The 25,137-nt window shown below is 34.3% G+C and overlaps 1 protein-coding gene across 1 annotated transcript; it reads left to right on the top strand.

Moving 5' to 3' along the window:
* The first annotated feature begins 423 nt into the window (after window positions 1-423).
* Window positions 424-8,170, top strand: LOC114165828 (Core-2/I-branching beta-1,6-N-acetylglucosaminyltransferase family protein). The gene is made up of 4 exons (XM_028050422.2): window positions 424-1,123; window positions 6,367-6,442; window positions 6,527-6,642; window positions 7,580-8,170. The coding sequence occupies exons 1-4, from the start codon at window positions 550-552 to the stop codon at window positions 8,092-8,094; spliced, it is 1,281 nt and encodes a 426-aa protein (XP_027906223.2). The 5' UTR covers window positions 424-549; the 3' UTR covers window positions 8,095-8,170.
* The last annotated feature ends 16,967 nt before the right edge of the window (window positions 8,171-25,137 follow it).

Raw genomic sequence — 25,137 nt, 5'->3', positions numbered from 1 at the left:
ACTAATTTTTACTTTAAGTATTAAATTTTTTTTCAAGTTAAATGTTTAATAATTTAAAAATGTTGGTTTAAATATCTCATTTCTTTTTGTCAATTCTATTATCAATGTATCTACTATTTATAATAATAAAAAATTATTATAATAAAAAAATAGGGATCATAAAAAAATTTAAAGTTTTTTAGAAACTAGTTAAAAACAGTGAATATAATAATAAGCAATAATAGAGATGAAATAATAAAATGTTTTTCTAAGAAATTAAACTGACAAATTATAACTTATAATTTAAAAAAAATTTGGATACTCTTAAAAATATGAAATATGGACAATGTTTATACTTGAGTTGGCAGAGACATAAGAACGAAAAGCAGGGCGGAGACAGTACCAGTAGATAGTGGGTCTCCCTCACAATTTGACAGAAAATCCCACAACTGAACCCACCCTACCCCACCCAATTTCAAGGCCAATTTCAACCACCGTTGGAGCCGACAAAAAACATAACACGAAGAAACCCAACAAACAACAGCTAAGAAGTTTCGCACACCCAAAAACATGAAACGAAACCATAATTCCCACAACCACCACCACCACGACTCCTTCCGACCACGCAAATGGATGATGATGATCACCGTCATCGTAACAATATGCATTATCCTCCTGCTTCTTACCCTCACCAAACCCTCTTCTTCTTCATCATCATCATCTTCTTCTTCTTCCTCTTCTGCAACATGGTCTTCTTCTTCTTCATCGCTCAATTTAACGGAAGAAGTAGGAGTGGGTCTTCCGAGATTGGCGTACATGTTGACGGGCACAAAGGGGGAGGGAGCGCAGCTGAAGAGGGTTCTTCAGGCAGTGTATCATCCCAGGAACTTCTACCTGCTTCATCTCGATCTAGAAGCTTCTGATGAGGAAAGGTTCGAGCTTGCCAAGTACGTCAAGTTCGAGGCTGTGTTTGCGGCGTTTGGGAACGTCATGGTCGTGGGTAAGTCTGATTTGGTCACCTACAAGGGCCCCACCATGGTCGCTTCCACTCTCCACGGCATTGCTCTGTTGCTCAAGAGGATTCCCCAATGGGACTGGTTTCTCAATCTCAGTGCCTCTGATTATCCTCTCATCTCCCAAGATGGTGTGTTGTCACTCTTCTTTGTTCTTTAAATCTCTAGTGTTGCAGTTTTCAAAATAGATTGCACATTCACCCAAATAATCTACACACGGGAAACAACTAGAATTGACTCCTAGTACAAACCTAAATTCTAGGATTCTACTAGAATTTCTCTTGTTGGTTGCTCTCAAGCATTTCCAATTGAAGTTGTACTAACATAGGATCCTTTAAAATTGAAGAGAGTTAAAGCAACTCTATTCAATTTTGAAGAATTTATGTTTACATGGCCATATTGATAAAGAAAAACTATAGTGAACAACTGGAGATGCTCTCTTAAGCATATATGACCAGCCATTATTATGGCATTATTGAACCATCTCGAGAGGTCGAACCTCCCCGTCCCCAACATGAGGGTGTGTGTTGTTGATTGCATGTTGACCAATACTGTAGTTAAAATAGTGTATACTCCCTCCACCCCACAATGACTTCAGTCTTAGACTTTTAACGTATCACTTTTTAATAAAATATTGATCTTTATATGTCTAATTTGTCCCCAAATTAATTACCTTGTCTTTCTCAATAAAAGTAATACGTTTATTGAGAAAATTGGATTATTTTAGTAAAATTGTTTTGAAAAGTGGTATATTTATTGTTATTCTTAATATAGTGCAAAAACGAAACTTTAAATTGCAGTAAATGTGGGATGGAAGGATGAAAAATTATGGATGTATATCAATGAATAGCAGAATGGGGAACAAACTCAAAGAAGTAGTATCAGTGAGTGGAATTTAAAACTATAATTGGCTATAACGGAGTAACTATAGTGACTGTAGAATCAAGTTGTCAATGATCACAATCACACCAACAACCTGGTAGAGAAAGAATTAGAGCAATCATGGAGATTGAGAAGTATGAGCCCAGAGATGAGAGAGAAGAATCAAAGGAAATTGGGCCAAACCACATGGATACCCTCTCATTCTCCAAAGCCTTCCGATATAACATTCCTCCTCCTCCTCAGTCTTGTGCTTCTTCTTGTGTCCCTTTCTCCTGGATCATTGGACATGTGTCTCCTTGGTATAACTAACTTTCCCACTTTTTCCATGTGATTTGACTGCTTAATTTCATTTTCACTTTTGGGTTATTTTGGCTCCATGTTACATAGGAGTATAAAAGTAGGAGTTAGTCCTCAACCTATAAGCTGGATTTTAGGGTTGAGTTAAGCTCAAATTTAAGTTCTAAGACGGTAATGGTAGCTATTAACTCAAGAGTGATGAATGATACATAAATTAGGTAATTTTGTGGATCTTTTACCTGCTTTGTTGGTTGTGGGCTAAAATTGATTTTAATGCTTAACTGTGGTTCGTAAATTAGTAATATCGTCCTAAACTCCAAGCTAGACTCACCTGAGCAATTCATGAATCGTTACTGTTGTGCTTAATATTAGACAATAGAATAACAACAAAATCTTGTGCAACTTGCAAAAGATCAGTTACACGGATTACATGAAGTCATTTAGCTCGGTTAAAGGCTAAATCTTCAGAGGTTTTATTTACCATGTCACCACTTTTAGTAACTTCCTTAGAAGTCCTTTTTGATCTCCCTCTTTTTCATCTCATAAACCGTGAGATCTTCCCCACCAGTGTATAAGTAAAATTCAATTTTCTACCAGGATTCTCCCCGACATCATATTTACAGTGATGCAATTTCTGAGTCCATTTCCTTTCCATGCTTAAGGGATAATTGTCGGAAGCGGAACTTAATTGCATGTTCAGTGGTTTCACCATGTGTGAGACGTGCTTGCATTAGTTTGTGATTTTCTACTTAACGCCTTTGGCACCTGTGTGTCACCAAAGAAGAAAAAGGATATTCTAATAGCTAAAATAGCATGAATTTCCCTTTTCCACAAGCCCTGATCACAAGGATGTTACAAAATGCTGCAAGTGACTTATATATGCCCAGTTTTTTATGCTTTTCAATTTCGAAGCAGAAAAGGACGAAATGAATAACAGAGAGTTAATCCTTAAAAATAAGTTAGTCTGCCATTCCATTTATACTGATTATTTAAATGATAGATAGGCATTAAGTTAATTCCCTAATTTTTTTATTTATATATTTATCAAACAAATTTATTTATTTATTTTTTTAAACATTATATGTCTCTTAATTTAAATTCTATTTCCTTTTCCACCAAAACCTCACTCAAACATATGCTGATGCTCAGCCTAGGCCCCTACACGGATAATCTCGAGGCCTCAAGTAGAGAGACAAAAACAGATATAGGAAATTTATCTCTCTGAAAACCTTACAGTATTTATTTGACATTGTTGTGGCCAAAGGACTTTTCTTGCCTGGTAGCTTGTGCTCTTGCTATTTCCAGCATCTTCTTCCATTTCTCATCACCAATGCAGTCTCTCTTCTACTTATTCTGTTTTTGTGCATAATCCTGCATATGGAAAGGATTTTTTTCCTATTATAAACATTGATTTCACAACATTAATTTCTGTTTGTTAATATGCTTCTACAAAGTAGCAGGAAAAAGAATATTTTTCTACGTTTGGGGATGGGCTACAGGATAATCCTAGAGGAGAAGTTTATGGTCCACTGTTTTCTGTTTATGATGGATACGTATCTAACAAGCAGCCCATAGCAAGTCCTGTGGCCTAAAATAAGAATTCTGACGTTTATCCCCTATCTTCTATAAAACTCTAAAATACTGCTGCGCTGTATTAAGTTAAGCTATTTTACAATTTTTACCTTCTCTCGGGGATATTTCTTATCTTTTACTGAGCTGTAATTGTTATTGTTAGCGTTGGTTGTTAAATTCTTCCTGCATTACATTCTGATAATTAATGAATTTAGCATTCTCAAAGTAATCCCTATTTGGTAGTCGTTACCTTTGGTTCCGTTCTCCCTTGTATCCTAATTTGTGTTATGGTATCAAAACTCTCATCTGGAGCTTTGTTGATACGCCTTTTTATCCATGTCTTCATCATCAAACCATTAACAATCATGAGATAAATACACCTGACCTAAGGCAAAACCCCTCGAGTCCTTGTTACATCCATTCAAGTGAGAATCCTTCTTCAGTCATTATCACACTAATCTTATACGGAAACTGCTATCACTTTTAGTCACGCTCCTTCTGAATGGCACAAATCTTCAAAAGCAATAAGGTGCTGACTTCATTCCTATTACGCAACCCACCAACCTGTTGTATCCAGTGTGGAAATGTTGTAACAATTTGATCATATCATGGATCTTAAACTCCTTGTCTCAATCTATCTCTCAAAGCATTCTTTACTTTGATCATGCAGATGCCATTTGGAATGACCTAAAGAAATGCTTCTCTCAAAATGACATGTTGCATATTGTTAGGCAGGGAAGTTAGGAACAAATTTAAAGATAAAAGTAGTAAAATTGTTAGTTGCTAGAAGGGTGAGACTTTCTAGGAAAGTCTATACATTTTTATCTTATGGGATGTTGAAGGGGAGATTTTGGAATTGTTGTTTGTGATAGGGAGAACCCTACGAGAAAGGAAAGCAGTTTTCCTTTGGAAACTTTGGTTTTTACTGTGTAAAGTGAATAATACAATGCAAGACTATGTCTTCTCTTCTTTTCTGTCTAGTCTCTTTTAGTTTCCTTTCTTGGGCACGTAACAATTTGGTCCGACTTGCTAGATCTGTTAAAGGACAGTCTTGGAAATTAGAGTCAGTGCTTTGGATAGATTGGCCAGTGAGAAAGGAAAGGTGATTACAAAAATGAAGATAGATCTGTCTATTATCAAAGATCCCCTAGAGGACATGAAGTAGATTAAAGACTTTCTTCAAGACATCAAGGAAGGAGAGAATTTTCAGATGGAGGAAAAAATTCAATCAATCGGGATGAGAAAAGAGAAGAGAATGTCATTGACAGTAATGGATTTAATAAAGATGAGGAATAACCACTTTGCCCTTCGGTTAAAAGGGTGGAGTTGCCCAAATTTGAAGGGAATGGCCCCCAAGGTTAGATAGCAAGGGCAACAAATGTTTTTGATTGGAACATCAAAGGATCAACAAAAGTACACCTAACTTTCGTTAGCATGGAAGTAAATGCAGGCTAGGGATTCCAAATCTGGCAGCAAAAATCCAAGAACTCTTCTTGGGAAGATCTTGCAACAACTCTACTATGGATAGCGGGAGGCAACATGGGAAGCATATTATTTGATAGTTTGCTCGCAGTAACACAGTCTGGGAGTGTGAAAAATTTCATCCAAGAATTCAAGATATTGGTGTCACAAGCAAATCAAATATCGAAAAATTGGTTGAGGGAGTATTTCTTTGCAAAGCTACAGGCCCTCTGCAAGAAGAACAAGATTCAGACATGCTTAATTACATTATTATTCATAATGTTGTTTGTATTTCTAAATTATTTCTTAACCTTATTTCCATTTCTAAAGTAATTTCCATGCTTAATTACACACTCACCTTCTCTAATGATGTTTTCAAGATTCAAGAAATGAACTCTTTGAAAATGACTAGTGTGACTAAATTGAAAGAAGGGTAATATCATCTAGTTTAGGTAGTTATTTAAGTTGATTGGTTGAAGAAAGCATTTAAATGAGAGGAAAGGTGAAGGAAGAGATTATTTCACTTACCTGTGAGGATTGAGACCTTTGGACATTGGGTGAAAGTTTACAAGCTAAATATTATATTCAATGGAGAATCCCTTATTTTTTCTTTTAAGATGCCACGTTTCTATTAGTATATGGATAGGAAGGAAATGTTTCAAGTTCTCATTTGATCATTCTCATTTAATTTTGTTATCATGTGTAACAAGTACTTTCCTTTAGTGTTTTTTGCTTTTTATTCTTAAACGAACGGAGTTTAAGTCTAACTAAACTTGACATAACTGAATTGTAAGGTGAGTTTTTCATCTACTTACATACTATGACTTGATCATATCTCTAGTCGATATGAGATCTTCAACAGACGCTCTCATGTCAAGGACTAAACATCTTGAGGATGAGACTAGGGTGTTACCTGATAGTGGGGGATATGATAGGCCTTACAAACTTGGCTAGGATAGGCTCTTATATCATCTTAAGAAAGTGGAATTTAAACCTCACTTCACCATACCAAAACTACACTTATAAGGTAATGTTTAACCCATTTATATACTATAATTTTGTCATATATCTAGTAGATGTGAGATCTATGTGAATCCTAGTCCGTTTCACAAATGTAAATTATGTTTACTTTGCTGACTTTTTTCCATGTAACTTGCTTCAGATCTCTTGCACATCTTTTCATTCTTGCCCAGGGATCTCAATTTCATTGAGCATACAAGTAATATTGGTTGGAAAGAGTATGTACATTATCTATCCTTTGATATTTTCTCAATTTGTTGCTAAACTATTTGTTCATAATTTTGCAATAACTGTGGCATCAGGCATCAAAGAGCTAGACCGATCATTATAGATCCAGGCTTATATCATTTGAAGAAATCTGGTGTTTACTGGGCTAAAGAGAAGAGATCTGTTCCTTCATCGTTCAAATTATTCACAGGTATTAAATATGCAGCATTTCCGAAGCTTTGTCGTATTCTCTTCTAGGTCCTAACATATCCCTGTTCTTTGCTCTTCTCATTTTTCTTTATAAATATATGCTGCTTAAGTCTCTCTTATGCATCTCATATTCTATCTTTTGTGTTTTTGTTTCATTGTCTTAAACATGAATAGGGGACGAACCCTGGGGTAACAGTAATGTTCCACCTTCGCGACCAGTTGGTCATGGGCTTTAATTCAGAAACAGTCTCTTTGCATATGTTGAAGACTGCTTACAGTTACCCTCCCTCATACCTCGTTGAAAAGAGGATCTATGGCACTAGAGAACCTTAGTTTTTTTATTGTCATAAAGATGAGCATCGCAGAGTAACAATGTCTTCGGCATGCATGATTGGCTCTGCACATGCTGCTATTTCTTATTAACCGCAGCTCAATATAATAGATGATTAAGAAATCATTCTAATGAGATGTGTCATTACATGAATTTAATGTTCTAACTAGCCAAAGACATCTAAAACATTATTGGAAAAGTAGGTTAGCATAATTGTGTTGTCTTTCTATACAAAGGATTCGAATGAATGCTCGGCCATTTCATTGACCAAATGATTGAAGTTTGTTTGGGTATATTCTTATAAAATAAATTGACCCCAAGTAAATTTACTTGATACCCTATGCGAAAGCTGAGTCATCAAACATACAAGTTTCTTTAGAAGAATTGAATGGAGTTCTCTTATTAGCTCAGAGCTATATTTCTGGAAAAACATCAAAGGTTTTGCTGTTGCTCTTATTTTTGTTATTACATAGAGCATTTGTATAACATAGAACACAAATCATTTGGGTGCAGATGTTATTTTTAATTTGAGAGGAACTTCATTTTACTTGATATTTTGGTGAAGTCTTAGTTGTTTTACCTAATGGTATTTGTGTCTTTCAACCAGGTTCTCCGTGGATTGTGCTGACAAAGTCGTTTCTGGAGTTTTGTGTTTTGGGTTGGGATAATCTTCCTCGCACTCTCCTTATGTATTACACGAATTTTCTTTCATCCCCTGAGGGCTACTTCCATACGGTCATTTGCAATCATAAGGATTATCAAAACACGACCATTAACCATGATTTACGTTATATAAGGTGGGACAACCCGCCAAAACAGCATCCATTGTTCTTGAAGTTGGAGCATTTTGATGACATGGTACGTAGTGGTATTCCTTTTGCTCGGAAGTTTGCAAAGGATGACCCAGTTCTTGACAAAATTGACAAGGAACTTCTGGGAAGATCAAAGGGTCACTTTACACCTGGAGGCTGGTGTTTTGGCAGTCCTCTTTTGGGAAAAGACCCTTGCACAGTTTATGGAAATCCAATTGTAGTTAAACCTACTTTACGATCAAAGAAGCTTGAAAAACTATTGGTGAAACTGTTGGATTCTGAAAATTTTAGGCCCAAACAGTGTAAATAGTCGTCACTGCAACTTGAAATCTCTATTCACGATTCTATTGCCATTTTTATTGCATCTGTTCAAATTTAACCCTGAATTGCTGTGAAACGTGTTTTTTTCTTGTGGCATATGAACGTAAAGTAGGTCTTATCAATTGATGCCGTAAATGAACCTTTGATTTCAAGAGAAACTTTTGCTTCTTTTGAAACATAATGCAGTGGTATTGGACAAAGGAACATTCGTAGACCTGGCAATTTGACCATCTCACATTGTTTGACCTTGGTTCATACGGATTGAGGCAAAAACACAAAAAAACTCGCAGATCAACAACTCCTCCATTGAAAAGGTTCAAAAAATCAAAATACTCATAAAAGCTCTATTAATAAGGACCAGTCCATGATCTTCTTTTGAACAAGAAAAAAATATTAGTTCTAAATGCAAGAGTCATGTCAATTTTTTGTGCCTCAGATATTGTAGAGGTTCCATCCTCAGCATAAGAATAGGGTATTAGAAAAACAAGAATTCAATAAAATCTCTTTTATATCCTTATATCCTAATATCATAACGAGATTCCATTTTGGTTCTTTACTATATTAAGGGTTAAATATATTTTTTGTCCCTTAAATTTTAGTGTAAATTAGAATTAATTTCTTTTTGAAACTTTCGTCCAACTTAGTTCATCAATTTAAGAATCGTATGAATTTAGTTATTGTAACTAAATTTTTCTAAATTTATTTGACATTTTCAAACACGTTTTTCACTATAGTATTTAAGTTGTTTACATTGTTTAACACATTTCTGCTTTAATGTTAGCTGAGAAAAGTTGAGAAACGTGTTTAAAACAGCAAATAAACTTAACAAAATATGGTTAAAAGGATTAAATCCACACACACATGTCTTCCTAAGATTGAGGATTAATTGGGTCAAAGTTTAGAAAATGAATTAATTTCAATTTTCACAAAAAGTTAAAAGATAAAAACATATTTAACCCATACATTTAGAACAATAAAAAGAAAATTTCACTCAATATCAATGACATTACGTAATCTCACGTAATATTACGTAAGTCACATAATATCAATCGAACAACGTTGAACACACTGAAACTAGTGTACGCATGCACGAGGAACCAAGATTTTAGAAGAATCCATTTTCTTCTTTTTCTTCCTAAGTTTGCCTCATCATGTGATACGTTCCACTATGGTCTCGATGACATACAACAACACTCTAGCTCTAGCAAGAATCTATTCCCATATGATAATACCCTTGTAGAAGGTCAACTGTTCGTTTAACGTTGACAGAGAAAAGGGGATTCACAAGGAGTTTGGACGGTATGGATTGTTGGAGTGAACGAATCCAAGAGTGCATGATGTGTGCTGCAATGGTTTCAAAGGAGGTGCCCTTGAGGTAAGGAACACACTGTTTCTTGAAGCGAAGGACGTAAGAAGGGGGAGGGTGAACCCTGTCCCAACCTACATAAGCGTTTTGGAGCTGGGGGGCTTTCAAAAAGCCCCCGTCAATAAAATATGTGGTTTAAAATGACAACTCTGAACATACAACACAAAAACAAGTTCTTATTTTATGGTCCATTTGTTGATCAATGCATTTTACAAATGTAGAAATGTGTAATTTAATATTATGTCCTCTCTTTTTTAACTCACTATAAAAGATAGGTAATGATTTAAATTTACATATTGACCCAATCCTATGACCTATTATGCATTGATACTTCAATTATATTTGATACATTAGAATACTTTATTAATACTTTCAATAAAGTATCAAATCCATAAAACAATAGAATTTTTATGATGACAATAATTTATAAATTTTATTTTGACAATGTTTAATACATATGATTTTAATTTGGATTTACATAATAACAAACATATATTTATCATGTTTTTAAGAATTTTTGTACACTTTTCAATATGCATATATCACGTATCGTATCCTATTATTTTCAAAATAAATATATCAGCGTATCATATATGTGTCGTATCATATATGTATCGTATCTGATACACGTATCGTATCCATGTATCATAACCTATGACTCTAAATGCAACATCTCAATGATAACTCCTTATTAGATTGGCCTCTATCAAACTTGTTTTTACAAAAGTTGAGATGGTCTTATAAATCTATTTTCTTTTGGGAGACTGTCTAGAACTTTACAAATTTTTTCCTAAGATATATTTCTTGTTGAATATTTAGGATTGGATGTTAATAACATATATTTTGTACACAGATTTATATTTATTTTAGGGTTAAATATGTTTTTGGTCCTTCAAATTTTAGTGAAAATTGGAATTAGTCCCTCTTAAAAATCTTGAACAAATTTAGTCATTTGTCTTTAGAAATGCGTGAATTTAGTCCTTTAAACCATTTTTTAAATTTATTTGACATTTCAAACGCATTTCTCAACTAACATTTAAGCGAACATGTCTCAAACAGTGTAAACAAACTAAAATACTATAATGAAATGTGTTTGAAACGTCAAATAAACTTAATAAAATTTGGTTAAAAGGACTAAATCCAAGAATTTACAGAGTTGAGGGGCTAAATTGGTTCAAGGTTTTCAAGAGGGACTAATTTCAATTTTCACTAGAAGTTGAAGGACCAAAAACATATTTAAGCCTTTATTTTATAATGATTGTATTTTTTATTTGTTTTATTTAAGTAGAAGATCTTGCTCGACTTGCTCAACCTGTACAAGAACTTGTCCAAGAATAAGAGGAAAAGTCTCTCACTCCTTTTGAACCCACTTTGGTGAAGATATCGAATGCAATATACAATTACCAGAAGGAGAAAAAAAGAAGCTAACGTGTACAACAAATCAGAAAGGGTGAATAGGAAGCTAAAGAAGCTAACAAATGATGAAAGGAGTTGTGAATCAAATGAAGAATTTTAATCTACTCATTGTTTTTAGTTCCATGTTCTCCTTGCTTGTATAAATGTAAATCTATAAAATTATTAATGAAATCTATTTTAAGATGTTTGAATAAGTTTTAAAATTTTTTTTAATATGAATGAAAAACAAAGTTCTATGTTTTAAAGTTGAACTGGATTAAGTTCTCTATTTTTAAGTTCCGATATAAGTAATTGATTGACAATCAATTATTCCAGTGTTTTAGCTTCCTAATAACTTGTTCTTGCTCTATGATAATTGATTATTTTAGGAAGTGATGTATAAAAATAAATATTTTCTAGTGTGTTGTTTTGTTGGGTATTAGAGTACTAGCACAAGTACTCATAACTAAAATAAAAGATGAAAATAAAGGAATAAAAATAGATAGTAGACAACCAATATAATTTATTCAAGGAAAAGAAAAATTTCGTACAATTCTCTCTAGTCCCAAGGAGAAAACAATGACAATCCCTCTCTTGGAAATAGGAAAAACTAATACAAGGAGAACCTTAAAGGAGAAACTAACCTTCTCTCTCTTAAAGGAGAAACTAATATTCTCTCTTAATTCTTCTCTCAAGCAATAAAGAAAAAGGAATAGAAAAGGAGAGACTTTGGGATCATTTCCTAAGGAAACACCAGGCTCCTTTTATAGCATGAAAAGTAAGCCTCAAAGTAAGTTCCCATTGATGTGAGACTTCTTTTCTAACATTCTCCCACTTGAAGATTTTGGTGAAATTAATCAAATCTTCACACCATGCTTTATTCTCTACCTTCATGTTGCTTGTTCTTCTGATAGACTTCAATAGGATCGAATCCACGTAGACTTCATTGACACATAATTATGATCCTCCGAAATGCAATGCAACACCGGTTCCTTCTAAGGACCTCTTATCAATACTTTAATGCTCTCCACCAAACTGCCATGAACCTACTAACCATTCCCACTACTTGTGCAATATCTGGTCTTGTACACATCATAACATTCATAAGGATGTCCACCACTGATGCACTTGGTACTCAAGACTTCTCCATCCTCTTCGCTTCACTGCTAGGACTCAAATGTGAGGAATAACTGATAGAAAAAGGGGTAAAAACTGGCTTGCAATCTTGCATGTTGAAGCGCCACAAGATTATCTGTAAGTATTTCTTTTGAGAAAGCCAAATCTTCCTATCTTTTCTGTCTCGATAAATTTGCATCCTTGAAATCCTTGTTTGTTGGTTCCAAGTCTTTCTTCTCATACTCTCTAGCCGATTGTGCCTTCAATTTCTAGATTTGAACTTTGTTGGGGCTTACCTCCAACATGTCATCCGCATACAACATCAATTGTCTAAACACCCATTCTATTGTAACCGAGGCTTATGAAGGAATCAAATCTCTTGTACGAACACCTGAGCGTCCTCTTTAAACCATACTAAGATTTGTTCAATCCTGCAAACCAAGTTTTCTTGTTCTTTAACGCCTTCTGGTTGGAGCATCATTTCATTTCTGCTTAACAATAACCTTGTGGGTAGTGGGACCCACAGGTGGTACCCCTTCACATTATTAGCATAACCCAAACACTTAATTTTCCCCAGTTTCAAGCTCTACTTGTGCTTTGGATTCCTTGAACTGGTAACAACACATTTGACTCCCTCTTGATGTAGTACACCTACAATCTTCCAGAGTAAACTTTGATTCTCCTAGTGATAACTCTTATGATTCCCTTACATCAGAATGAACTAGTCTTCTTGTGTTTCTTTTTCTTGGTAGTCAAACTAGCAATCTGCGATCTATGTCTATATGTGTTGGCTTATCACACAATGCTCACGCAGAGGTAAAACAAACTTCTTGAGCCTGAGTAATAGATTATGTTCTGCCTAGATTTGCAAACTTCTCCCTGACTTATACCCAAGTTTACGATGTCACGTCAACACCGCTTTACATATAATTTTATGAATGAGTAGATATTTACCACACGAGATGAGTTGATTTAGTGGGTTCGAGGGATAACTTTTCATCTTGGTTTTGTTGTTGTCATTATAAGATCTGACAAAGCTAATGGTCAACTTGGGAGGAAAACATATGTATTGTTTGGCTATGAAAGGGTGTGGTAAGTATAGGAAGTACAAATATGATGTTCAACCTAGTGTTTCTAGCACAATAAAATGTGATTTTTCATTTAAATTGAGAGGCAAACCAATTTGTAATTGAGATGGTTGGGTGTTGAAGGTAATGTGTAAATATCATAATAATGATTTGTCTCAAACTTTAGTTGGTCACCCATTTGTTGAGAGGTTAAAATCTACTGAACGTTCCTTGCTTATTGATATGTCTAAGAGTCAAGTAAAGCCTGCAAATATTCTGCCCACTCTCAAAGAAAATAATGAGTGTAATATGACAACGATAAAGCAAGTATCTAATGCAAGATACACTTATAAATGATCATTGAGGTTTAAGAACTGAATTATAACACTTGATGATGCTGTTAGAACGTGTTAATTACATTCACTAAGTAGGTTAAGATGAATTAGAGGTGGTTAGTGACCTATTTTAGACACATCCTTATTCCGTTAAATTGTTGAATTATTCAATATTGTTTTTTTGATGGATACCACCTACAAAACCAACAAATATCGATTGTCATTACTTGAGATAGTTAGGGTAACATCTACAATGTTGACTTTCTCTAGTGAACGACAATCTAATTTCACTTGGGCTCTGGAAAGGCTTGGAGGATTATTCATGACATCTAAGGGTGGTCCACAACTAATTGTGAGTGATAGAGATCTTACTTTGATGAATGATATTGCCACTGTATTTCTTGAATGTTATCATCTCCTATGTCGATTCAATATTCATAAAAATGTCCGAGCGAAACGCAAAATGTTAGTCAATTTTGTTGAGGCATGGGATGTTGTGATGGAAGCATGGGAGAATGTAATGTATTGTGAAGATGAGTCCACCATCACTGATTGTGTTAAGCGACTTCGTCATGTTTGTATTTTATGGCCTTTATTATATGAATATGTCAATGAAAGTGGGATAATTTCGTATAAAAAATTCTTTGTAAAGGCTATGACAAATTGAGTAATGCATTTAGGAAATACAACATCAAACAAGTATGTTTCATTGTCATTTTGATTAGTTATTTTTGGTTATTTGAGTTATGATATTGTTTATCTTAAGTGTAATAGGGTTGAGTCTGCCAACTAGAGCCTCAAGAAAGTTTGGGAAGCAGTATGGGATACCTATGCTCATGTTGGGATGTAATTCATAACAACATCATCTTGGTCTCTCTATGCCATCTCTCTAAAAGGAAGATGAAAGTTGTTGGTCACTCTATGTCACCTCTCAATAAAAGCCAATTAAGGGCCCTTATAAAGGTATTCATAACATATATCACATAGTAGCATCAAACTAGAATTTTGAACAAATGGCTCAACAACCTCATGACACACTCCAAATCTGTTTAATTTCTTACCATGGGACACCGACTTCATGTTCACTCGGTCCTCGTAAAAAAAAAAAAATTTTTAAATTCATCCACCAATTTCAACAAAAATATTGTACTATACTAACCTGGTCATCCCAAATAGCACATGCGACATGATCAATATAGATGATCAACAGAGAAGTATCCTCGAGTTCTTCGGGAAATCCTCCTAAATCATGGTCGTCCTGCTCCAGAATAACCTCCTCATGAATATAAGCAAGAATTACTGATGATGGACCAACTTCTCCATGAGTTGTTGATGGACCAACTTCTCCATGACGACCCTAACTTCTTCTACGAGCAAATGTCGTAGGTCTACATCTAGGATCCTTCTCAGAAGCCTTAACATGTGAAGAACTTTCGCCATGAGGTACAAATGCTCCTCTTGTTCTAGCAATATCTATAATAAAATAAGGGTTAAATATGTTTTTGGTCTTTGAACTTAAGTGAAAATTGGAATTAGTCCCTCTTGGAAACTTTGAACCAATTTATTCCCTTATCTTTAGAAATGCGAGGATTTAATCCTTTAAACCAATTTTTTTTGGGTTAAATATGTTTTTGGTCCCTTAAGTTTCAATGAATTTTGGAATTAGTCCCTCATCAAAACTTTATACCAATTTAGTCCTTCATCTTTCAAAATGCGTGAATTTAGTCCTTTTAACCAAATTTTGTTAAGTTTATCTGACGTTTCAAGCACATTTCATGATAGTATTTAAGTTAACATGGAAGAAAAATTGTGTCAAACAGTGTAAATAATTTAAATACTATCATGAAATGTGCTTGAAACGTCAGATAAACTTAACAAAATTTGATTAAAATGACTAAATTCCTGCATTTTGAAAGATGAAGGACTAAATTGGTCAAAAGTTTTGATGAGGGACTAATTCCAAAATTCACTGAAACTTAAGGGACCAAAAACATATTTAACCCATTTTTTTTAAGTTTATTTGACGTTTCAAAAAAGAAAACAAAAATTATCTGGTACCACCACACAATAACATGAATCATACACTAAAGTCAAGGCTTCAAACAAAGGGAAATGGTATTTTAACACTCTTTTTTGTCACCGTCTACGTGTCATCTATTAATTACAATTTTCAATTTTTTTTCATTGCACACACGAGTGGTATTGGGCGAAAAGGATTCGTCTTTGGCAAAGTAAACATTTAGAAAAATGCTGAAAATTAAGGTATCTCCTCCTCCTTCTTTTTCAAGGCATTGACGCTTTTCTGAGTGTGGTGTTGTCTTCGTCCACTTCGTGTAACCATTTGAAGTTTGTTTGTCTACTGTCTTCATCTTATCGCGTGGAAGGTAGGGCATCTCTCCAATCGTCTTCTCTGTCCATTCGCAGACTATTTTAGTGTGGGTTTTTTCTCGTTCTTGACATTTGTCATTCCATTATGGGTGGGTGTGTTTTTCATGAAGTGTTCGATTGGTGGTCCAAAAATTTTTACATTGATTTATAGGTTAAAATACTCCCTTGGTCCATGGTTTTGTTGAAAAATCTCAAATACGTCCTAAGATTTTTTTTAGTCTCAATTAGGTCCATATTTTTGAAAATGTGTAATAATTAGGCCCATTTCGTTAGTATAGAGTTAACGATGTTAAAGATGTGCCACGTGTCAACTCCACATTTTTTTTGAATTTTTTTTTTAAATTTTTTAAATTTTTTTTTAAAAAATTAGTCATGCCACGTGTCACGTCAGTATTGTGCCACATGTCAAGTTAGTAAGGTGACACGTGTCAAATCATTGTCTGAATCTCAATTTGGTCCATATATTTGTTATTTTTATTACATTTCAGTCCATTTTTTTTTAAATTTTTTAAATATATTTATTTTAACTTTTTACAAAATTGTTTTAAAATTTTATATTTAAATTTATAAAATTGCTAATTTTAAACCAACTCTAACATTTGTATATAAATTATTTAAAACAATTTTGTAACAAGTTAAAATAAATATTTTAAAATTTTAAAACAAAATATAAAATAAACTTAATATTATTAAAATGTTTAATAAAAATATCATTACAAAATTTATATAAAAGTTAAATTTGATCTCAATTTGGAGAGGATGAAACTAAAAATTAAAAAAAAAATGGACTGAAATATAATTAAAATAACAAATATATGGACCAAATTGAGATTCAAACAATGACTTGACACGTGTCACCTTACTGACTTGACACGTGGCATGAATAATTTTCAAAAAAAAATTAAAAAAATTAAAAAAAAATTAAAAAAAAATTAAAAAAAAATTAAAAAATTAAAAAAAATGAGAAGCTGACACGTGACATATCCTTAACACCGTTAACACCATACTAACAGAATGGGCCTAATTGTTACACATTTTCAAAAATATGGACCTAATTGAGACTAAAAAAAATCTTAGGAGCTATTTGAGATTTTTCAACAAAAACATGGACCAAGGGAGTATTTTAACCTTGATTTATATTTATGTTTGTTGTGTTTATCGAAAGGAGAATAGTTAGTAAAGGTGGTGAAATTGATGAATGTAGTGAGGAAAAAAGCGTTTGTACATGTGTATTTTTCATTCTTATATTTCAAGAACTAACTTTATATTTGTTTTCAACCTTCCCGCAACAGTAATGGATTGAATTCATTTTTTCTGAAAAAATAGCCATAGTAGGCCACACACATGTGGGGAGCTGTGTGCAAATAAGTGGGGAGTTGTGTTGGAATTTTTGTACAATTTTTGGACAAGTTCGAAATTTAAACACACCATGTTCTGTGTACTTAAAATGAACCTTTGTACTTATATTCGAGTGATTTTGAACAAAAAACTAATAAACTAATGAATTGGATTAACTATTTTCTGAAAAAAAAAAATAGTCACAGTAGCTGTCACACAGATGTGAGGAGCCATGTGCAAATAAGTGTGAAGTTACGTAGGGTTTTTGTACAAGTTTGGAAGAAATTTGAAATGACACACACCATATTTTTTTTGTACAAGTTAAGCAAACCCCATTTAATCCAACCAAATCCCACAATGCATATCAAGCTATGCACATGTTCTGTAAAACATATTGTTAAAGAAATATGAAATACACCATCCATTTACAATGCATTTTGGCGGCTCAAAATATTGTCAATAACATTTGTTCATCCTATACATTTGTCATTTACAATTAAATATATAAATACAATTGATTTTAACTTCCAATTACATCTTGTATAACTTATACACATCTTCTACCTTGTACCTCTTACATTAATATGGCCTAGAATATAAAATATGTACATCAATAACTTATAACTTCTAAGTAATAAGTCATAGTCTTCAAGAACTTTTTGCCTTTGGCTGTTGTCTCCATCTAGTATCCATTGACATATGTATTGTTGTCTAATATGCTGAAGTTGTTCCTTCACACTAAAATATTCTTCACTCACAGCAAAAATTAATCGTCACCACTAGGTGGGGAGCCATGTGAATATAAATGCGACAGTGACATGTACACTAGAGTTGTCAAGATGAACATAAATTATCATAGTTCTTAGTTTTTTTTTAATTTTTCTAGAAAAAGAATAATTTTCGCCATGTGCTTATAAATGAGGACTTGAGGTGTGTTTTATGAACAAGTATTAACCAAGTATGGTTATGAACATGGACCATTTTCTATGTATAACATATAGGCCACTGACATGTACATTGGAGTTGCCATGATTAAAATAATTTGTCATACTTGTCATTTTTTTAGATTTTTTGTAGAAAAAAAAAGACCAAAGGGGAGCCATGGGTGTATAAATGGGTACTTCATGACTGTTTTTTGAACAAGTATTGCAAACTATGGTTACCAAGAGGAACCATATTCTATGCACACCATATATGCCACTGAAATGTAGATTGGAGTTGCCATGACCAAAATAATTAGCCATGTTTGTCATTTTTTTTAGATTTTTTTTAGAAAAATATCAAATTAATCGTGACCACCAAGTGGGGAGCCATGTGGATATAGATGGGGACTTGAGGTCTGTTTTTTGAACAAGTATTACATATTAATGTTAGGAAGAGGAACCATTTTCTATGGCAACTGACATGTACATTGGAGTTGATAAGACCAAAATAATTTGTCATACTAGTCAATTTTCTTAGATTTTTTTTAGAATAAGCAAAACTTATTTGTCACCTCTAGGTGGGGAGTCATGTGGTTCTACATGGAGACTTTAGGTCCATTTTTTGAATAAGTACTATAGAGTATGGTAACCAAGACAAACTATATTCTGTATACACCATATTGACCATAGACATGTATGTTGAACTTTGCAAGACGAAGATAAATTGCGAAAGGGAGTCGCGACTATTCCTGAATGATTGCAACATAACAAGCAAGAAAATAAGAGCAGAACCACAAATAACACTAGAAAACTGAATTAAGGCTTGGTGAAACGTTTCGATGAAGGTTGTACTGCTCTTTGCAAAACTAAACCAAGTCGCCACAATACTTTCATGGTCAAGGTTTTTGTTCTCTCTCACTAACCAAACCAATCCTCGCTGAAACTTCCACTTCTCTCCTTCCAAAAGAAACCCAATCACGAGGCCGCCCACTACTTTAGGTGAAAAAAGGTTCTCGATGTCTCTACCAAAGGAATTCAGTTTCGCTCTTTCAATAATTTTCATTCAAGGTTCCCATTTTCTCTGTCAGAAGAAACCCAATCACAACCCAAAAAAGTGGTGCTTTGGTGTTTGTCGTTCTTTCTCCCAAGCGAAAATAATGTTGGCAAAAGCAGAAACCTAAAAGCCATATGGAAGACAATTGTTTTATGTTTAAAGTTATCTTGTAAAATGTTTAAAGTGCTTAGAATAGCTTAGAATCAATAGCCAGATCATAACTCTTGTAGTTTTTGTAAAAATCAATGTGATAATCGATTATCACTAAGGATAATTGTAACATCCCTACTGGAAATTACTTGGTTTAAATAAATCAATGTATAATTAATAATAAAGGAGTTCAAATGTTGCACTTCACTACTCCCAAAACGTGGGAAAATTTATCACAATAATAAAAGCACCATAAATTTAAAGAAATTAAATAGAACTTTTATTAAAATTTCCAAAATCTGACAAGACAATGAAAACCCTAAGAATTTTCCTAAATCATAATCCCCATAGTATCCCTCTCTCCGTCTCAGGGGTTAGCAGCATCACCTGTATCATCCACTGCTCACGTGTAAAGAATTACACGATCATCGCCACACACAAACAGAAAGGGTGAGCTCAACAAAATATGAGAAACATAATAGTTAAATAATACAATTACACATAATTATATTCTTAAAGTTAGACTCTAATCACATCTTTAATACCCTCAAGGCTTTTAAACTTCCAATTTACTCAACAAAGTTAACTATGGACTCAGGATTCATGATGCTCACACGAACCTGCCCGCTCGTGGTCCTGCCTCTACGAACCTCCTCGCTCGTAGTTCTACTCTACGGACCTACCCGCCCGTAGTCCAACGCATGTGATCCTCCAGCTACGTACCTCCCCGCATGCAGCATCTCTCAATTGTGAACACGGAACATACGAACCTACCTCGCTCGTATCCTCACAGGAGAGTAATAGAGTATGAACCTCCCCGCTCATACCATCACATGTCAACCTCCATCCATGAACCTACCTGCTCATGGCACAACATCTCCTGATCCACATTCGCATCAAAGCGCACAACAATACACACAAATTACACTAGACTCACTTGGGCAAGAAGCCTTAACTTAAGCGACCAGGCCTGTCTCGCTCAAGCTAAGCTTCCTCGCCTGAGCGAGCGTGCTACCAACGTTACGTACTAAGTCTCGCTTAGGTGAGCTCATCTCGCCTGGGCGAGACCTCTCTTCGCCCAACATAACCTCTCTCGCCTAGGCGGCCAAAACAGCAGAACACACATGCATCTACCCCGATTTCTCGCTTAGGCGAGTACCTCTCCTACTCGCCTGAGCGAGGGACTCTGTCGCTCAAAATATGGTTTCCTCGCCTGGGCGAGACCCTCGAGCACAACCTCACCTTTTCGCGAATCCTCGCCTAGGCGAGCTGCTCTCGCCTGAGCGAGATGTGCAGACACAACCCAAAATTTCTTTCCTACTATTCTCACCTAGGCGAGCCTAGATAGCTTGAGCGAGAATAGCACTTATCCCCCCTGTAATGCACGCAGAAACCTATCCCAACATGCCCAAAACCCCATTCTACTATGCCAAACAAATCATCTCAGGTTACAACATTATGTGCATGATTTGGACACCAATTAGTCACCCAAAAGTACGAAATCAGACCTTACACATCATCAGTACATAACTCCATAGTTTCCATACAAACCCATAAGGGTTTTATCACGTTACAACAAAACAACCCCACATCCCAATTCAGAGCATGTTGTCAAACAATTCACATGGCAAAAGGTACATAATTACTGCACATTACACTATACACGAAATTCATCTCAATAAACATATAGTTGCATAGAAAAGGAGCTCCCCTAACCTGTGAATCTTTGCTTCAAAAGGTTGCCTAACCTTGGCTTTGTGATAGCTAGAATCCTCATTTTTTGCTCTCTCAACCACCACCGCTTTGCTCTCAATCCCAATTCGCTTTCTCACTCAAAATTCGTGATCCTTCCTCACTCTAATTTTTCAGACTTCCAAAACCCTTCTAATTTCCTAATCCTCCCTTTTTATATGGCTCCTAATTGTGGTAAAAAGAAATAAAACAAAAATTGGCTTTTTAATGTCTATTATTACCTTTCGTAAGCCATTATGGATTGGTTTTCCAACTCCCTTGGCTGCCCATTACCTCTAGGGCTTTCCCACCCTTTCACATTCAGACCACAAGTATTATTAGCAAAAATAAAGAGATTAAGTTGTTCTTATCAAGAAAGGTTTGAACCCACAACCCATCAATTACCAACTCAATTGCACAACCAATTCACATTTATGATAATTCCTAAAATTTTAGGATTATATTATCACGCTAGCATTCAAATATACTAACGAAATAATGCATAAATTAAAATAACACACAAAGGCATACATAGGACTCGAACCCAAGTCCTCTCACACAATTAAAGTACTCTCAACCACTTGAGCTAGTACCTTTCCACGTCACAACAATTAACATTAAGTGCCATAAAGGCTTCCACTACCCGCATTTATTAAATACTTATTCATTTAATTATTTAAATTTCACGGGTCTTACAATAATCGATTATCCTGAGCTGAGTTCAATTTTTCAAAAAAGCACTAGAATAATCGATTATCCGTCCAAGATAATCGATTATCTGCTCAAAGTTTTGTTTTCAGAAAATACACCGGAATAATCGATTATCACTAGTGATAATCAATTATCCCTGTCAGTTTGAACGTGACTATTCAGCTTTTGACCTAATTTTTCAAACCCATATTTAAGGAACATCAGAGTTACTTCGAACTAACCTTTTTGAGAAGCCAGAGTGCTAGTGCTGTGACTGCAAAGAAGGTTCTTTTCTATCTCGTTATTTTATCTACTATTGCCTTTAAAGGAATTGATATTTAAATTAATCGGTAAATTTTCAGAAAAAATTCTAAGTATTAATTTTAATATTAAAAACCAATTCAACCCCCCTCTTGGTTTTTGTCCAATCGCTAAACATGCCGCTGCAGGATACCAACAATTGGTATCAAAGCTTGCTTTGATAGTTCTTCAAAATTTTCGAAAATGGTTGGACAAAATCAAACTTTTGCTGAGGGTGCGTCTATCAACAAACCTCCTCTTTTTACTGGTGAAAATTATCCTTTCTGGAAAGCTAGGATGCAAATTTTTCTGAAATTTGTTGATAGAGGTATTTGGGATGCAATATTAAATGGACCATTTGTGCCTGTTAATGTTGTTGGTGATGTGCAGGAACTAAAGCCCTTTTCATAATGGACTGCGGATGAAAATAGACGGGCTCAATATGATATTAAGGCTAGATATATTATTTCATCTACTTTAACCCTTGATGAGTTTTACATGATCTCCGTCTGCACCAGTGCATGTGATATGTGGGAAATTTTGCGGGTGACTTATGAAGGAACATACAATGTAAAAACGGCACGCAAGAACTCCTTGATTCAAGAATACGAAATGTTTCGTATGCAACAAGGAGAAACTATCTACGATGTGTAGAAAATATTTACACACATCGTTAATCATCTCACAAGTGTAGGTACAACTTTTGACACTGATGAATTGAATATAAAAATTCTTAAATCCTTGAACAGGACCTGGCAACCAAAAGTGATGGCCATCACGGAGTCACTAAATCTTGCAACGATGACAATGGCGACCCTATTTAGAAAACTAAGGGAGCATGAGCTTGAACTAGGTAGATTAAATGAAGAAGAAGATATTGGAAGAAAGAAGAATAATGCATTCAAAACTGAAGTTGTCAAAGGAAAAAAGCAAAAAGAGGAAGAAGATTCTGATGATGATGACAACCTTAGTCTCATGATTAAGAAGTTTACAAAACTCATGAAGGCCAAAGGTAAAAATCAATTCAAGAGAAATAAGAAGGAGAATCAAGGATCATCCTCAAACTTCAAGTGCTATGGATGTGGAGAAACTGGACATGTAAAGGCTGATTGCCCAAATTCAAAAAAAAAAGAAAAATGAAGAAAAGAAGCGCACAAAATTCTTTAAGAAAAAGGCATACATAACATGGAAAGATAACGCCTCAAGCACTTCAAACTCTAGTGATTTTAATGATGAAGAAGCAAAGTTATGTTTGATGGCTAATCATGATGACTCTGACAGTGAGGTAAGTTCTACTTGCAATGAAAATGATTATGATGATCTTTATGATGCATTTCAACAATTACCTGTTAAATCTAGTAAATTAGATAATACTCATAAGAAATTAAAATATGATTTTAAGGATTTGCAAAGTAAGTTTGAAAAATCTCTCTTGAAAAAGGAGTGTTGAAAAACAAAATTTTAACTTTAGAAAACAAAGAAAAAGAACTTGTTGAATGTACTTTATGTAAAAGTTACATGTTTGATATATGTATTTTGGAAAAACATCTTGAAGATGCATTAGCAAATAAAAATTCTGAAAAACTTACTCTTAAGAAAACTCCAAATAAGAACAAGCATGTTCATAATTATAATAAGAAAAATAAAACTAAAAGAACTCGTAAAGTTTGGGTAGAAAAAGGAACTTCTTATTTTATGAATGCATATGCATGTACTGCTACTTGTTTTTATTGCATGAAAAAAGGTCATACTTCAAATAAGTGCAACATTAAACATTTTGGTGTTTCAAATGGGAAGTATCATTAGGTGCCTGTTGATCAACATATATTTTTTTCTAACCCTAAGGACCCAAACAAGTTGTTGGGGACCTAAATGAATTGTTTCCTTATTTTGTAGATGACTTCTAAATCCAGGAAATCAAGGCACATGACTGGAGACAAAAGGAAGTTTAAGAACTTTAAAAGAAAGGAACAAATATTTGTTACATATGGGGATAACAACAAGGGAAAAATACTTGGAACATGTGATGCTGGTGGAGGAAATACTTTGGAGATCAAGGATGTGCTATTTGGGGAAGGTCTAAAGCACAACCTTCTCAGTATAAGTCAATTGTGTGATAAAGGTCTCAAAGTCATCCTTGAGAGTGACTACTGCACTATTCATCAAAAGGACTCTAAGGAAGTCGCCTTGAAAGGTATGAGACATAATAACATTTACTTGATTGATCTTGATAATGCATCATCTAGTGATATAACTTGTTTGGTTGTTAAAGAAGAAAATCCATGGCTGTGGTATAAACGAGCTGTTCATATTCATATGCAACAGTTAAACAAATTAATTTCTAAAGAATTAGTAATTGGATTGTCAAAAATAAAGTTTGAAAAAGATAAACTATGTGCTGCATGTAAAAAAGGAAAACAAGTTAACTCATCATTTCATTCAAAAAATGTGATTTCTACATCAAAGCCTTTAGAACTTTTGCATATGGATTTGTTTGGTCCTTCAAGGACAAAAAGCTTTGGGGGAAATTACTATGCTCTTGTTATTGTTGATGATTACTCAAGATATACATGGACTTTCTTTTTCACACTAAAAAGTGAGGCTTTTAAAGCTTTTAAGAAATTTGCAAAAGTGATTCAAAATGAAAAGAAGTTGAAAATTAAAGTTTTAAGAAGCGATCATGGTGGGGAATTTCAAAATGAATTGTTTGAAAATTTTTGTGAAGAAAACAGGATTATGCATAATTTTTCTGCACCTAGAACTCCTCAACAAAATGGAGTTGTAGAAATGAAAAATAGATCTTTAGAGGAACTAGCTCGCACAATGTTGAATGAATATGAAGTGCCAAAATATTTTTGGGCTGATGCTGTGAGCATGGCTTGTTATGTACTTAATAGAATGCTTATTAGACCTATCTTGAAAATTACCCCCTATGAATTGTTTAAAGGAAGAAAGCCTAATGTAGCACATTTAAAAATATTGGATGCAAATGTTTTGTCTTAAACAATGGAAAAGAAAATTTGGGTAAATTTGATTCTAAAGCAGATGAAGCTATTTTCTTAGGATATTCATTAACCAGTAAAGCCTACAAAGTTTTTAATAGAAGAACCTTAAATGTAGAAGAATCCATGCATGTTGTTTTTGATGAAATTGTGGACCTTGAGGAAAATCCTCTTAAG

The sequence above is a fragment of the Vigna unguiculata genome, chromosome 10 (genome assembly GCF_037176805.1).
Source record: "Vigna unguiculata cultivar grain cowpea cultivar isolate G323 ecotype 2 chromosome 10, ASM3717680v1, whole genome shotgun sequence".
Taxonomy (NCBI): Eukaryota; Viridiplantae; Streptophyta; class Magnoliopsida; order Fabales; family Fabaceae; genus Vigna; species Vigna unguiculata.
This window is presented reverse-complemented; position numbering and strand designations above follow the sequence as displayed.